The sequence below is a fragment of the Sitodiplosis mosellana genome, unplaced genomic scaffold, assembly GCF_009176505.1.
Source record: "Sitodiplosis mosellana isolate CC-2019 unplaced genomic scaffold, AAFC_SMos_1.0 Smas_scaffold_1, whole genome shotgun sequence".
Classification (NCBI taxonomy): domain Eukaryota; kingdom Metazoa; phylum Arthropoda; class Insecta; order Diptera; family Cecidomyiidae; genus Sitodiplosis; species Sitodiplosis mosellana.
Window position 1 is genome coordinate 19,801,782 of NW_022595244.1, and position 14,661 is coordinate 19,816,442.

At 37.0% G+C, this 14,661-nt stretch overlaps 5 protein-coding genes across 8 annotated transcripts; 3 read left to right on the plus strand and 2 right to left on the minus strand.

Annotated features, from left to right (window-relative positions):
* The first annotated feature begins 49 nt into the window (after positions 1-49).
* On the plus strand, positions 50-2,510 carry LOC129580419 (ESF1 homolog). The gene is made up of 2 exons (XM_055470837.1): positions 50-1,273; positions 1,349-2,510. Exons 1-2 carry the CDS (start codon positions 179-181, stop codon positions 2,441-2,443), a joined length of 2,190 nt encoding a protein of 729 aa, XP_055326812.1. The 5' UTR covers positions 50-178; the 3' UTR covers positions 2,444-2,510.
* Positions 2,511-3,298: 788 nt separating this feature from the next.
* On the minus strand, positions 3,299-5,869 carry LOC129580421 (uncharacterized). The gene is made up of 3 exons (XM_055470839.1): positions 5,561-5,869; positions 5,332-5,464; positions 3,299-5,262 (listed from the first exon to the last, which is right to left on the minus strand). Exons 2-3 carry the CDS (start codon positions 5,437-5,439, stop codon positions 3,571-3,573), a joined length of 1,800 nt encoding a protein of 599 aa, XP_055326814.1. The 5' UTR covers positions 5,440-5,464; positions 5,561-5,869; the 3' UTR covers positions 3,299-3,570.
* Positions 5,870-6,044: 175 nt separating this feature from the next.
* On the plus strand, positions 6,045-10,572 carry LOC129580422 (apyrase-like). 3 transcript variants are annotated; one of them, XM_055470841.1, is made up of 8 exons: positions 6,045-6,174; positions 7,438-7,657; positions 7,733-7,930; positions 8,006-8,408; positions 8,977-9,216; positions 9,298-9,453; positions 9,716-9,911; positions 10,018-10,572. In XM_055470841.1, exons 2-8 carry the CDS (start codon positions 7,457-7,459, stop codon positions 10,112-10,114), a joined length of 1,491 nt encoding a protein of 496 aa, XP_055326816.1. In that variant the 5' UTR covers positions 6,045-6,174; positions 7,438-7,456; the 3' UTR covers positions 10,115-10,572. The 3 variants fall into 3 exon arrangements, with proteins under 3 accessions (XP_055326816.1, XP_055326815.1, XP_055326817.1); XM_055470840.1 differs by lacking the exon at positions 6,045-6,174 and adding an exon at positions 7,024-7,347; XM_055470842.1 differs by lacking the exon at positions 6,045-6,174 and adding an exon at positions 7,047-7,148.
* Positions 10,573-10,599: 27 nt separating this feature from the next.
* On the plus strand, positions 10,600-12,767 carry LOC129580424 (uncharacterized). Its single transcript, XM_055470846.1, has 6 exons — positions 10,600-10,729; positions 10,812-10,908; positions 10,994-11,199; positions 11,299-11,496; positions 11,587-12,194; positions 12,300-12,767. Exons 1-6 carry the CDS (start codon positions 10,619-10,621, stop codon positions 12,667-12,669), a joined length of 1,590 nt encoding a protein of 529 aa, XP_055326821.1. The 5' UTR covers positions 10,600-10,618; the 3' UTR covers positions 12,670-12,767.
* On the minus strand, positions 11,930-14,655 carry LOC129580425 (endoplasmic reticulum-Golgi intermediate compartment protein 2). Of its 2 annotated transcripts, XR_008689353.1 has the most exons (8): positions 14,397-14,655; positions 14,147-14,302; positions 13,877-14,040; positions 13,488-13,803; positions 13,304-13,414; positions 13,083-13,232; positions 12,309-13,012; positions 11,930-12,240 (listed from the first exon to the last, which is right to left on the minus strand). XR_008689353.1 is itself a non-coding variant. In XM_055470847.1 (7 exons), exons 1-7 carry the CDS (start codon positions 14,506-14,508, stop codon positions 12,792-12,794), a joined length of 1,230 nt encoding a protein of 409 aa, XP_055326822.1. In that variant the 5' UTR covers positions 14,509-14,655; the 3' UTR covers positions 11,930-12,791. The 2 variants fall into 2 exon arrangements, 1 of the variants encoding a protein (XP_055326822.1); XM_055470847.1 differs by having other exon boundaries at positions 11,930-13,012.
* Positions 14,656-14,661: the final 6 nt, after the last annotated feature.

The window sequence follows — 14,661 nt, forward strand, 5'->3', positions numbered from 1 at the left end:
GGCGAGTGAATGTGTCAAAAGTGTCAAACGACCGTGTTTTGTTTAGATTCTGACAGTTCTGAATAACATGAAAATTGGTGTGTACGAGAATAACAAACACGTGCATTGTCAACGCAACGTCTTTCTAGAGAACAGTGATACATTTTCACTTTGAAATACGAATAAAATATTGGGAAAAATGAAGGAGAAAAGTAAAAAATCTGATAATTCCGAGGAGCCATCAACGTCTGATGGAAAAGATGGCATTTGGAAGGATCCTCGTTTTGCCCATTTGGTCAGTGATCCGCGATTCCGGAACATTCACAAATCGACAAAAACAGTCAAAATTGATAAGCGGTTCAAGTCAATGTTCGAAGACGATAAATTCAAAGTGAAATATACGGTGGATAAGTATGGGCGACGTGTGAATAAGACATCAACTGATGATTTGGAAAAATACTACGATATCGATTCCGAGGAAGATGAAGAGGAACAGCGCAAAGAAGAAGTCGAACTGTTTAAAGAAGGTGGTAATGTGAACGAATTGCACGAAAGTGATGAAGAAATCGCCGAAGACATTAAAACGAAGCTCAAGGATATGAGCGTCGATTATGCTCGTGGCGAAATTCCATTGCTGAGTGACAGTTCGTCCGACGATGAGTCGTCGAGTGATGAAAACGACGAGGAACTAAAAATCGAGCACGCTTGGGGTGATTTGGAGAGTGAACAAAGCGATGAAGACGATGAGAATGATGGAGATGTAACCACTCGCCGGTTGGCTTTAATTAAAATGGACTGGGATCGAATTCGTAGTGTGGATATTATGGTATTGCTCAATTCATTTCTGCCACCGGGCGGTTCAATTCTTAGAGTGTGTATTTACCAATCGGACTATGGAAAAGAGCGAATGGCTGAAGAAGAAATGAAAGGGCCTCAAGAGCTAACCGCAATGAAATTGAACAGTGATGATGAATTCGATTCCAACGATTCAGAAGCAGTCGACGAAAATGAGGATGGCGATGAATATCATATGGAAAAATTACGTCAGTATCAATTGAACCGACTGAAGTACTACTATGCAGTTGTTGAATGCGACACACTTGAAACGGCCGACAAACTGTGGCACGAATGCAACGGTCTTGAGTATGAAAGTACAGCCACAAAAATGAAAATCAAATTCATTCCGGATGACATGACCTTTGACAATCCGATGAAGGATCAATGCACTGAAATGCCTGATTTGGCCAAATACAAACCGCGAATGTTCACCACAACGGCGTTGCAGCAAGCTAAGGTATAAAGAATTTTTTCCAGATTCCCGAAAAACATTTACTAAAATAAACGTTTCAATTTTGAAATAAAAAATTAGGTTGAATTGACATGGGATGAGAATGATTTGGAGCGTGCTGAATTGAATGAGAAGCTCAACACAGGCAAACTCGGTGAGATTGCTGATTCGGAGTTGAGAAAGTTTGTGGCATACAGTAGCGAAGAAGAGGAGCCTGATCATGATGAAGATGATGCTATCAACGAACATTCGGAAGCCGAACAAAAGTCCGACGACGACGATGCTTTTGAAGCTGCTGCACCAAGTAAAAAATCACACAAAAAGGAAGATGTCATATCGAAGTACAAAAACTTGTTGAACGATATCAATAAAAAAGAGCAAGAGAAGAAAAAGAATAAGGTCGAAATGGAATTTTCATGGGGAATCGACACGTTGTCGTCTGCTAAGAAGCACGACAAAGACGACAAAAAGTCGAAAGACGTCGATTTGAATCCATTTGAAAAATTAATCGAGAAGAAGCGTGAGAAGAAACGAGCACGCAAGGAGAAAATACGCCAATTGAAAAAGGAACAAAATCAATCGAACAGTGATAGCGACAACGAGAGTGAAGACGATTTACCGGATGGAATCGATTTGAATGATCCATACTTTGCTGAGGAATTTGCAAACGGTGAATTTGCCCCGGCTAAAACGAAAAAATTTAAAAACAAGAAGAAACAAGCAAAGAAAGATGAAGACGAAAGTGAGGATGAGCCCCAGAAAGAGTTGGAGTTGTTGTTGGACGATGATGACAATAAGGCTCATTTCAGTTTGAAAAAGATTCAAGAACGAGAAAACGAAACGAAAACATCGAAGAAACGTCGCAAAAAGTTGAAGAATAAGAAAGACGAAGAAGATAAGAAAGTGATGGAAGATGACTTCAAAATCGATACGACCGATAGTCGATTCTCTGCCATTTATTCATCGCATTTGTTCAATATCGATCCAACTGATTCGCATTATCGTAAAACCAAAGCCATGGAGACTCTCATTCAGGAGAAGCTTAAACGTAAGAATAGCGATACAAATGGTAAGGGTACCGCTGATACTGGTGAACCAACGCAGAAGAAGCGCCGAGACGTGGCCGATAGTATTTTGATTAAAAGCATCAAGAGAAAAGTTCAACAACAAGTCTAAAAAACTGTATTGCAATTGATTTTTCGTATGAATAAAATAATAAATGTTCATTTGTTAGAAGCTTTCATGTGCGGCGTATTGTTTTTCTCTTCATTCTCCATATAATGATCGATATACTTTTAGCTACATAATTCAAGCTGAGAATATGTTCAATCAATGCAGGCATGTAAACGATATTTCCCTTCCCTACTATGAATACCGCATTTATCTTCATAGCATCTTCATTACATTATGAATAATTTTTAATCAACTCTAAGATTATTTTCGAGCTAAGAAATGAGCTTGCAAATGATATGTAATAAGAAAAAAGTAAATAATGAACCAACAGCCAATTTTGCTTTGAAATACCAACGAATAATGTGAACGAACATTCAATTTCAACAAACGTCAGACAGTATCTGTCATGTATGAAAACATTGACATTTGAGTCATAACAATACCTCCAAACGCATTATTCAAAAAAAAAATTGAGCCATAGTTCAAATAATTAGACATGGCTATGAATTTGCGGCATAAAATCCAAAATGCCATACTTTATTCATACAACAGAAAAATATGCAATTTTTAGCACTAGTACATGAAATGTAGAGCTAATAATTTGCTCTTTTTTTTCTCAATACTTTTTGAGTGATGAAACAAATTATGGTGAATTTGAATTTTATGCTCATATTATTTATTTAATTTAAACCAAAGGCAGTATATTCCAAAAAAGAAATAAAACCAAGATCTTGTAATTCATTTTGCAAATAAATATACTTACTTTGATGAAATACATTTCATGTAGTGCGCCAGAAAATAATTTGTTGTGAAACAACAAAATAGATTAAGTAACGAAAAACTCAAGAACGCAACCAATTTGTTGGGGAAGAAATTATTTTATTTTTATTTTCAGAAGAAGAAAAAACGATGTAGAGAGTCTACTAGCGACATATGATTGATAATCTTTTTCTTTTTAAACATGAAGTTTTTAAATATGAACTTTGTTTGTTTCCTTTTGCTTATCTTTTTTATCCAATTTTCTTATAATTTAAATGAGCTCTAGCTCATGGGCTGATTTTAGATCTAGATGAGACATTTTACTATTTTATTTGACATTAAATATTAGGTATATTGGCAGCAAAGTGAATTTAACCAAGATAGAAAATGTTGCCATTCAGGTAGCCATAACCGTATCCATTGTCTGAGTCGGCATCCGAATCGTGATATGGGTACCAAAAATCATCATCATCCGACCAGAATGCATCATCTTCGTCGAACGTGAGATCATCATCATAGCTGGGCTCTTCTTCAATTTCCTCGTCAATGTAGAAAATGTCACTGTTCTCGGCTAGCACGCACTCATCTACTTCGACCTTATCACCACTGCTCGTGATTTTAATCACAAGTTTGATCTTTTCTCGGCGGCTTTTTACTGTCTTCAGCATAGCCTTGTAATCATCGACATTGACTTTAATGCTGTAGACTGATTCCAAGTGTAGCAGTGACAATTTTTGTGCATGTGCCAGCATATTCTTCAATCCAATGATAGTGACATCGCTGGGCAGCTCCTTCAAATGAAGCACGTCGAGATTTGGCAGTTCTTTGGCCAACTGAACCAAATGCTCGTCAGTCAGCACACCCATGTTTTCGTTGAGTTCCAGCTTCTTGATTTGTTTCATCGCGCAGATGTATTCGATGGCTTTGCTGTCCAAGTCACCGTTGTACAATTTCATGTCCTCAATGGGAACTTTGTTTTCGACCAGAATCTTCAGCAAAGGTGTGACCAAGAGCAAATTAAAGTTCAATTTCAGCACTTTCAATGCACGCAATTGACCCAGACCATGAATGCTCTCCTCATCCTCGTCGCAAATTTCTTGGTCGATTTCCAGTTCAAGTAGTTGATGAAGATTACGGCCAATCGAACGAATTGGCTCCGAGGTTTCCCAATCTTCGCTTCGAATAATCGACAGTTTTGTCAATTGCGGATTCATTTTGATGAAACAATCGATTGCATTTTCATCAAAGTTGTGGCATTCGATCAAGTGTGCCTCTTTCAGTTTCACAAAGTGTTGTTTGATGCACTTGCTCGTGTTTATGTCACAGGAGTCGAGTCGCAACGTTTTCATTTCCATGCAGACGCTGTGGAAATCTTTTACACTCTTGCTGAATTCACAGTAGATCATTTCCAATTGCTCCAGTTTCCCGAACAGTGGACGAAACTTTTTCATTTTTCCCGTGATATGAAAGCCGAACAGCTGTAGCTGTTTCAATTCCGTACAGTACCGTGACGCGATGCGTAGGAATGGAATGTTTGAATCCAATGCCAATTGATCAATCTTGAGAGTACGAATCACTGATCCGAAATTGTTCAATATGTTTTCAATTTGGTCCTTTGTGATTGGTTTGTAGTCTAATCGATTGCGATTCAGTTCCAAATCTTTGTATTTGTCCACAAACGTTTCTTTTGCTTGTTGATTGAACCGGACACATGCATTGGCAGCGTTCGATAGATCAAACAAATCCAAATAACCAAACACTTCCCGTAAACAGTCATCATTGAGTGCGATCAAAATGTGCGACGTTGAATCCTGTGCGGGTGCAATCAGCAATGGGTTTGGTGGCTCTTGCTCTTGTCCATTGTCTGGCTGATGATGAAAATCGGCCGCTTTTACCTTGACGCTACAGTTTCCGATTCGATGCCATCCCTGGTTCAAGGCAATTTGAGCACTCTCAACTGATTTGAATTGCACAAAACCGTATTGGAATTCGTCTTTCGAATGCACTCGTACGGATTCCACCTCTCCAAAGCATTCAAAATAGCCTTTGATTTTGTTGACAATCTGAAAACCCGTTTATATTTCGATAAGCCATTGATTTGATGTGGCCAAATTTGCAATGAAAATACTCACGAATGGCTTGACTGGCGCAATATACAGCGTTCGAATGGGAACTTGACCATTGTTGTTGTTGTTCTCGGTAACGTTGCGATTTGGACGTTTTCGGTTGAATCGATGCATTATAACCGTAAATCAACTAGTTTTTCTGTTGGCGAAATGGTGGAATACATCGATAAAATTACCGTAAATCGATTCACTTGAACATTTTTAACCAAAGTAAAACTATAATGACGGCACTTACATTAACTGAAAATCCAATTTTCCAAAATCGATTGAAAAACTAAAATGTCGGAACTGTGTGTGCTACTAATTTCGATCAAAAAATGTATTATTTTCTATGCCGACACTTATTGAAATTAAAAACAATTGATTTGAATCTGACTAAAACATAAATTTGTGTTCACGTTTGAAGCGGTACTTTTTTTTTCCACTGCGCAATTTTAGCTGAAGGCGCAAATATATCTAGAGTCGTTGCGATTCGCTGGCGTCGGTGTTTCGATAGAAAGTGTTGTTGCCGGTATGCAAATGTCAAACGAATTTTCTCTCGTCGACTCAAATATCACAAGTGGCTCTATCTGTATTTGTGAGTCATTGTGTTGGTCATGTATGCTACGCTTTAAAGTTGAAAATAAATGTGATTGTGTATTCGTTACGCATAAAACCCTTTGAGATATTGAGCTCGGTTGCAAGTGACATGAATTTCTGCATGCAAAGCATAACTCAATCAAACAGCATTCTCAGTAGAACAATTTATCAACACAACACGTTGAATCAGCTTCAAAACTCGTGTTAAGAGAGGAAATGAGCTCGCCTAAAAATCGGAATGTTTATTTAAGAGGATTTTTTCTGTAAACAGTACGTTGTTTATAGTTTGTTTCTTCAGAAAAAAAGAAAGATGACTAACTTACATAGGTCATCGCAAAGTTACTGTTTTTATGGTAGTAGACGTTTATTAATTTCGATTATAAAATGCCTGAAAAGAATTTTCTTTACAAACGTTATCACTGAAATATGCGTTTTGTTCGCAAGATGAATTTTTGTTCAAACACATACGCATCGTTTTTGGACGTGTTTACATCAGAACGAAAAGTTTCATTACAATACAATCCTACGGAATAGTGATAATTTATTGATATGAATATGCGCAAATTGAAGAAAAAAAATGTAAATGAGTGCGATAAATGCTAAAATAATATGACGAAATAACTTAACTTTTCATTCAATCAGAGTACTAAATGAGTTTATGAGCCTTGCGTAACAGCAAAACAAATTTCTTTTGGTTATCAAAGTATTTGCTTGAGATTGAAATAAACATATTATGTTTAATAAAATCATTGATCTGTGAAAGCCCAATGTGAGATAAAGTAAATAGTACGTAGCTCATTTGCAATCTATGCGAAATGAGCCGTGTAAACATAATAATCATTGAAAATACTCTACAAATAATGAATAAGCGATAGGTTTCGTAAATGTTCATATCATGAATATTGTATTTTATTTTTAGATGAAATTTTCAATATAAATTGAAAGACCTGATAATCGGCCTGGCCTGTATGCGTCAGTTTTTGTTTTCAAAGAGAGATAGAGTGAGATTTCATTACGTTGCCAAAATACGTTGATTTGCCTTGCTGCATTATTACTTACGTATCATCCCTTGTTCTGGGAATGCGTAAAAACAAGAAAATGAGCATCATCGTTATCAGTCATTTAGATGAAACAAGACTTCGTATAACGAGTTCTGTTCAAGTCGGTTTACAATAATGACCGATATTTGCCTGTATGCCGAATTTTTTTTAGGGCAATTCAGTTTACGCGCATCACTCGAAGCGGTCAGTCGCTTTTTAGTTGTGTTATTCATTTAGTACATATAACAATGAAGGCAAATCACATGAACTGGTTTTCGGTGTTAATGATTTATTCATTGGCACAGATCATTCACTCAAGTGCTGTGACATACAGAAAGTCGAATGACCCACGAAAAAATTTGTTTCCACTCACTTTTATTCATATTAATGACTTTCATGCTCGGTATTAATGGGTTTTTGAATATTTTTTGGTTTCGGTTTCATTTTTGTCTTGAAAATAAGTTTGAATTTTGTTTATTTTGTACGATTTTAGGTTTGATGAGACGAATCTAATGTCGGCAGAATGTAGAAAAAATGACGTATGTATAGGCGGGTATGCTCGTTTAGTTGCAGTGGTAAAACAATTGCAGAGATCACGATCGAATCCAATCTATTTTAATGCGGGAGACAATTACGCTGGTACAATATATTGGACTTTTGGAAAACACAATATTAGCAGCTATTTCCTGAACTTGCTCCCAGCTGATGTGATGGTATGTTGCTATATTCAACTACCGCGGCTTTAAAGAGGAAATGGAGAAATATGTTGAATTACTTTTCGTACACAGACCATTGGCAATCACGAATTTGATGGAGGGCCAGACGGATTGGTACCATTTTTGGATAGAATCGAATCTCCATTGGTCTTGGCAAATGTTGATTTCACCGACGAGCCGCAGCTACAAGGAAAGTTCCTCAACTCAACGATATTGATACGAGACGGTCGAAAGATTGGTGTTATCGGAGTCATTGCAAATGATACGCATGTAAGAGTTAAATCCCCTTATTTCGAATTAAATGATTCAAAGCATTTATCAAATCAATTCAAATTATCTTTGCAGACATTGTCGAAAACCGGGAAAGTAAAATTTCTAAATGAAGTTGATACCGTACGATATGAAGCAGACAAACTAGATAAGGAAGGTGTCGATATAATTGTCGTTTTATCGCACTGTGGCATTGATGTTGATTTTGAAATAGCACGAGGGGCTGGTTCAAAAATTGATGTAATTGTAGGCGCACATACACACACTTTCATGTACACGGGCGATCCGCCTGGGCCGGACACACCAGAGTACGATTATCCAGCTGTTGTCAAACATAGCAATGGACACAACGTTCTGATTGTTCAAGCGTCGGCCTATGCGAAATACGTAGGCGATATGACCGTTTATTTTGATGGATTGGGTGAGGCGATTCGATGGACAGGTCAACCAATTTTCTTGGGCCATGGAATTCAACCAGGTATGTGTCAATGATTACTTGTTTCTTCACCACACTTGCCTGCTCCCATTTGGCAATGAAACAGTTTTGGATTTTTTTTTTGTTCTTGTATTTTGTTCACGGAGATGAAAAGAGAATTCATTCATCTCAAAAGTGTAACAAACAAGTGCACAATTGTACTCATTTTGTCTCACTATCCAGTTCTCTCTCTCTCTCTCTCTCAAAAAGAACATTTTCACGATGTGCTAATTCTTTTCCTTCCTCTTCTTCTTGTTCTTCTTCTTCTTCTGTATGATTCTCACTCATTAAATACGACGATTGCATAGTATTTAGAATGAATCCGTCCGTTTTTTTTTTCCTTTCATTTTACATTGTTTATAAGCGGTGGTGTGTAAAATGCACTTTAAATATGCGCTTCGTGTACATGTCACCGGCGTGGATGTCTGAAACACCGAGCAGAAGTTGAAAAAACATGAAAAAACAATTATTTATGTCTGCATGTACTCTAGTTGGCCACTCAACAAAACACCAACCGACTTATGGATTTTTTACTTATTATTTTTTACTTATGGCCAATTTTTACCATCAGATGAAGAAATCGTAAGAGAACTAAATCCATGGAAAGAGAAGTATGAAAATATAACTCAACAACCAATTGCGACAACTTACGTCACACTAGATAACAGCAATTGTTTATATGCGGAATGTATTATGGGAAATGTTGTCGCAGATGCTTTCCTCAGTTCATATCGCAGTATGAGCAATGATACAAAGACAGCGATTGCATTAGTTCAGTCGGGAGCAATACGGACCACACTGGTGGAAGGACGTGAGTATTTGAGAAATTACAGACTATTTTTTGTTTCACTATTTTAATAATAATGAACTATCCATTTGTCTGACTTGTTAGCGATATCATTTGGAGATCTAATTATGGTGGTTCCGTTCCACAATAGAGTTGATTCATTCGATTTGTTGGGTCGATACATTTGGGAAGCATTGGAATACAGCTCAAATGAAGTAAATAATGAAAACACACATTTGAAACAGTTTTTGCAAATTTCAGGTAAACTCTTCGAATGGCTAATCACGTGAATTTAATCTAGGGGCTAGGAACAAGCTGTATCATTCGTATGTATTTGCATATATTCATGCGTTCGTGGCCTTGTTATTGTTGTTGTAAACTCACTGCGCTGCGAATGTCTCGTATACACAATCACAAGAATTCACGAATATTCGTACGAATTCGTCTCAAGCGCTTGTGTTCCTACCCCCTAGAGTTTAATATACAAGTAAAGAAATTATTATTTATCAATTAATTATTTCAGGTTTGAGACTTGTGGTGAATGCCACTCAACCAAAAGGACATCGAGTAGTTGCAATCGAAATCCTGTGTGAAGAATGTACGCCGGTTGAATATAAACCAATCGATTTGAATCAAACATATCGTGTTGTTGCAACAGATTTTCTAGCTAACGGTGGCAATGGATACACCATGTTCTCCGAACACATGCAAAATTATGCGTAAGTATTAACGATATTCAATGAATATTATTCGTGTATAAGTTGCGAATATTTGCGCCAATATCATTCTTCAATATTTGTTTTTTTTTTCTATTTGAATTCATAGAATGGGCGAAATAGACGTTGACGCACTATCAAATTACATAAAATCAATTGAAAAGGTGGAAGAAGTGGAAACTGGTCGAATTATTGTTCTGACCTAAGCTGAATGAGTAATAAACAATGTCCACGCGTCAACAAATTTTCAACAAACAAATCAATTGACAAAGAGTGATGAAAGCCATTAGAGAAGTACTCGAGAATATCGAACGATTTATCTTATCTTTGTGCAGATTGTGATTCATCGAGAGATTGAATTGACCGATATCATTTTTACGATATGCATATACATGTGAGAAATGATCGCTATTTGTAGGAACGACGCGAAAAAAAATAAGTACGGGATAATTTGTGATTGTGTTTGTTTATGTTTTGGCAATCGCATTTCCTAGTTTTCATGTCATTAGTTGTTGATTGATATTAGTATATGCATATCTTATCATTTAGGTATTGATAATGAATGTTTTTTTAAGGTGATTGTTTATTTGAAAATACGTTTTGAATCAGTTTAATAAAATATTGTGCCGACGGAACATTTGCACTTGATATACAAAAGTGAAAAGGGTTTTTGATTTTAATTGTGTTATTTCAATCGATTGCTACACAAAATGACTTCTGAACTATCCGGATTTCGCCGTTTTTCTCACGGAGCTCCACCACCACGAAGAGGATCTATATTTTCGAATGTACAACGCGGAACAGACCTGCAAAGAGGATCGGTTGAGTATCACTATTTATTTAACTCAAATTTGTTTTTCACGAATATTTGCCCTAATATGGTTGAATTAAATTCTTCTACAGGTTGTCAGTATTGCCACCACTGCAGCACAAACAACTGGACACAGTTGGTGTTACATTCTGCGGGCAATGCAAAGACAGAACTACTCACTTGCACCTGGTTTGTGAACAATTGAATTCGTCTCTGACCTAGTCCGATGGAATTTTTTTTACAAACAATCTATTCTTTCATTCATCGGCATTAGGTTTCGGCATTTGCACTTGTGCCATAATTATCAACAGTCATTTTTATTATTTCGATATCTTTGACAAACTAAGCGATATTTACGATGGAAAAAAATACTACACACCAATCGATGTATTGAAGATAGCTATGTATTTTTTGGGCGCCTGCATCGGCAGCATTGTGTGTGGCAGTTATCAGAACACTTGGCCAGCACGATTGTCTAATGTGAGTCATAGCTATTTTTTTAAAACTATTTTCATTGTGATGATGATTACATGATATTTCAAGTGCTACATATACCTTATTTTTCTATTTGGACTTTAGTATGTCATCGGTGCGATTTTATTCGCGTCATGTGGCTTCATGTTTTGGATAAACGATATCGCAACTTGTATTGCACGATTGTTGGCTGGATTTTGTTACGCGTTCACTTATATAACATTGATCACTCAAGTGGCCGACAATGTAATGAAAACGGTTCGAGGATATATGGCAAGCGGTTTGGCACAGTCTACAGCCTTGGTTTGTTTGAAAAATTGAATACGTGTATGACCTAGTTCGATGGAATTTTTTTTCTTGCAAACAATTAATTCTTTCATTCATCGACATTAGGGCTTAATACTGGGCATCGGATTCAGTGAACATTCATGGAAAACACTTGCTTATATGGTATGGATGCTTCGCATAATACTGCTTGCATTTCCAATAACAGTGCTACTAACGAACCGCTTTTTGACATACGAACCAATTACACGGCTGCTTAAAATGGAACAAGAAACGGAAGCACGAGAAGTGTTGGACGAACTACGTCGAGGAAAAATTGAAAGTTCAGTCATTCAATACGAAATTGAGGAGAGAAAGCTCATGCTGATCGAGGACTATGTTGATGAGAGCGAAGGTTGTGGTTTTCGAAAAGTGTTTAGCAATGGCAATGCAATGACATTACTTTGGCTTGTTTTGCTTCGCATATTGTATGTGCTCACGGCAAACATGTATTTATTCATCTTATCAGCGATTTCAATTTATCAAGAATTAAATTATGTAATGCATATGGTTTTGATGGGGACGCGTTTGCTAATCATGGTCATTCCACAATATTCCATCGATAAATTGGGACGACGAGGCCTTTTGTTAACATCTGGCCTTGGATCTGGTATCTTATTGTTACCGTTTGCCGCACAGCACACGACCGATATTCGCATTCGTGGAGATTTGATGAGGTGATTCAATCTATTTCATTTATCGATTAGGTTCCAGGCCAAAATGCTGCAAAAAATAGTTCGATCAGTGGTTTTCATCGTTGCTAATTTCATTTTAATTTGTAGTCTCATTACTTTTGGAGTACACATTTTCTCCGCGCTCGGAATTGAACCAGTTCAGCCGATTTATGCAAGCGAAGCCTTTCCACTGTCAGTAAGAAATGGGTCAATTGCTATTGTTACGTGTGTTGAATACGTTCTACAAGGAACCATTGCCATTTTGTTGCTTCTTGGAGAAAAACTTCCTCTGCAAATTTTGTTGGTCGTCACACCTGTGTGTGTTCTCTTGTTGACTATCATTTTATTTGTCAAATTGCCCGAGACCAAATCGATGCCATTACGTCGATGTCGCAATCAGTTCAACAAAAATATCCCGAAGAAAACACTTCCGTCTCGCGTCTCAAGCATCCATACACTTGGCAGTACTTTTATGTGAATATGAATTTTGTTGAATAAATTCTCCGTCAGTTTTTATTAAATTAAATTTTTACATTATACAATAAAGTTGTGAGTTGTCTTTTTCTTAAATTCACACTGGCTATATTTTGAACGGTTGGTCTATTGCTTGACAGTGAAGTTGAAATTGGCTTCGGCCATTTGATTTGCATTCGATATGAGATTGTTGGGTTGCTGTTGCCAATTTGGCTGTGGCTGTGGTTGCGGCTTTGCTTGTGGTTTTACATCGAAGGTATTTGGTTCGTGCAATTGTTGGTATGTTTGCGGTGATATTTTTCGTATCAAAAAGTCAGCTAAAAGTTGAATGAGTGAATTCAAATAGCCTGAAAATATAAACAAGTATCGAAGTGGAAATTGTTTGCGAACATTTGGTTTTTCGTCTTTTTCATTTACCTGATATCACAATAATTCCGGCAATGACTGAACTTATGCGAATTAAAAAGTGCATAAATCCCTCCTGATCCTGCTTCACAATCACTTTTAACGCAGACACATCGTATTTAAAATAGAGACCTGCCATTCCATGCGACCCTTTGGCGTGATCTTAAAAACAAAAATGTTCCGTTTCTCAAATCTGTGCTCAGACAAATATTCTCAGAAGGATAATAGCTTACTTATCGGACGAATATTCTCTTTGACCGAATACTGGAAGGTTTTTATATGTGACATAAACGAATACACGTCGGTCGGAACGACTTCGATGAAATATTGTGCTGATGTTGAACCTTGAAAAAATAAATGGAAACTCGATTAATACTCTCTTCCAATCTTTTTAATTGGTCGCAACTAGACGCTCACTTTCTTCTAAAATCTTTTCATCTCCCTCCAATGGATGTACAATGCCCGACGTGGCATCACCAAAACTGAAGCGATTGATACGATGTGAAAAGTTCAATGGGACTTCATCAAAGAGATTGGTGATGTGAATATGGCCACTAGCAAAGTGAATACTTTTACCACCGGTTATATGAAAATTTCCAGCGACTTTGTTCAGTGTCAATGAACCGTGTACTCTGCATGCATCAAACGGTCTGTTTGGTTTAACTGTGCGCTCAGGCAAATTGTATGCTGTTTTGTGACTACCTTTGTGCAAAATATCTTTGAAGATTAGGTTCTGAAAATACGATCGAATTCATCAGACAAAATGAAAAATTTATTGTTTGAATAAAATTGCTGTGTGCACGCACATTCAATGAATGATATTCCTCTCTCAAATAAGCGTTTAAATGTTGTATGTACTCAAAGTAAGTTCTCTGTTCTGGATCTAGATCCCACCACGTATCTTGTTCTTCTAATATTCCAAACGAAAACACATTCTGATTGGTCGAGTCCAAAATATCGGCTCCAATATCTATACAAACGACAATTGTTCAGTTATTTAGCTATGAGCTATTTCAGTTCAGTTATGAGCTATTTAAAAGACACATAGAAAAAATGACAGAAATTAAAAAGCATACTTGAACACGGCGTGGCAATCGTAATGTCGATGTGAATTTTCAGTTTTTCGTCCATATCAACATCTGGTTTAAACTTGAATACTAATTTACAATCCATGTAGTACAACGTTTCCTTGAAAATGAGATAAATAATCAACATTCGGCTGATAATTGAAACTGGAATAGAAGACCAAATTGAAAAATCTTAGTTAAATACCCAGCAAAAAGGACATTCACAGGAGCAAAGGATGCATGTGTTTGTTTTGCTTACGTGTTCCGCCGATTCGTGTGCTTTGTTGACATTCTTCGGGTACTTTTGGGAATGCATCGAGTTGTCGCACCACTTTCAGTGGATCCTTTGAGAATCGTTGACGCAAGGTCATTGCTGTATGTTTCGATCACAATTCATGAAAATCACAAAACTCACTGATGATTGCCGAAATCGACAATAACAGTACGTGGAAAACGTTGTTGCCGTCGTCTTTGGTGTGTGTAATATTCCGTACGTATATTTATCAAATACATCTTCGATGTCA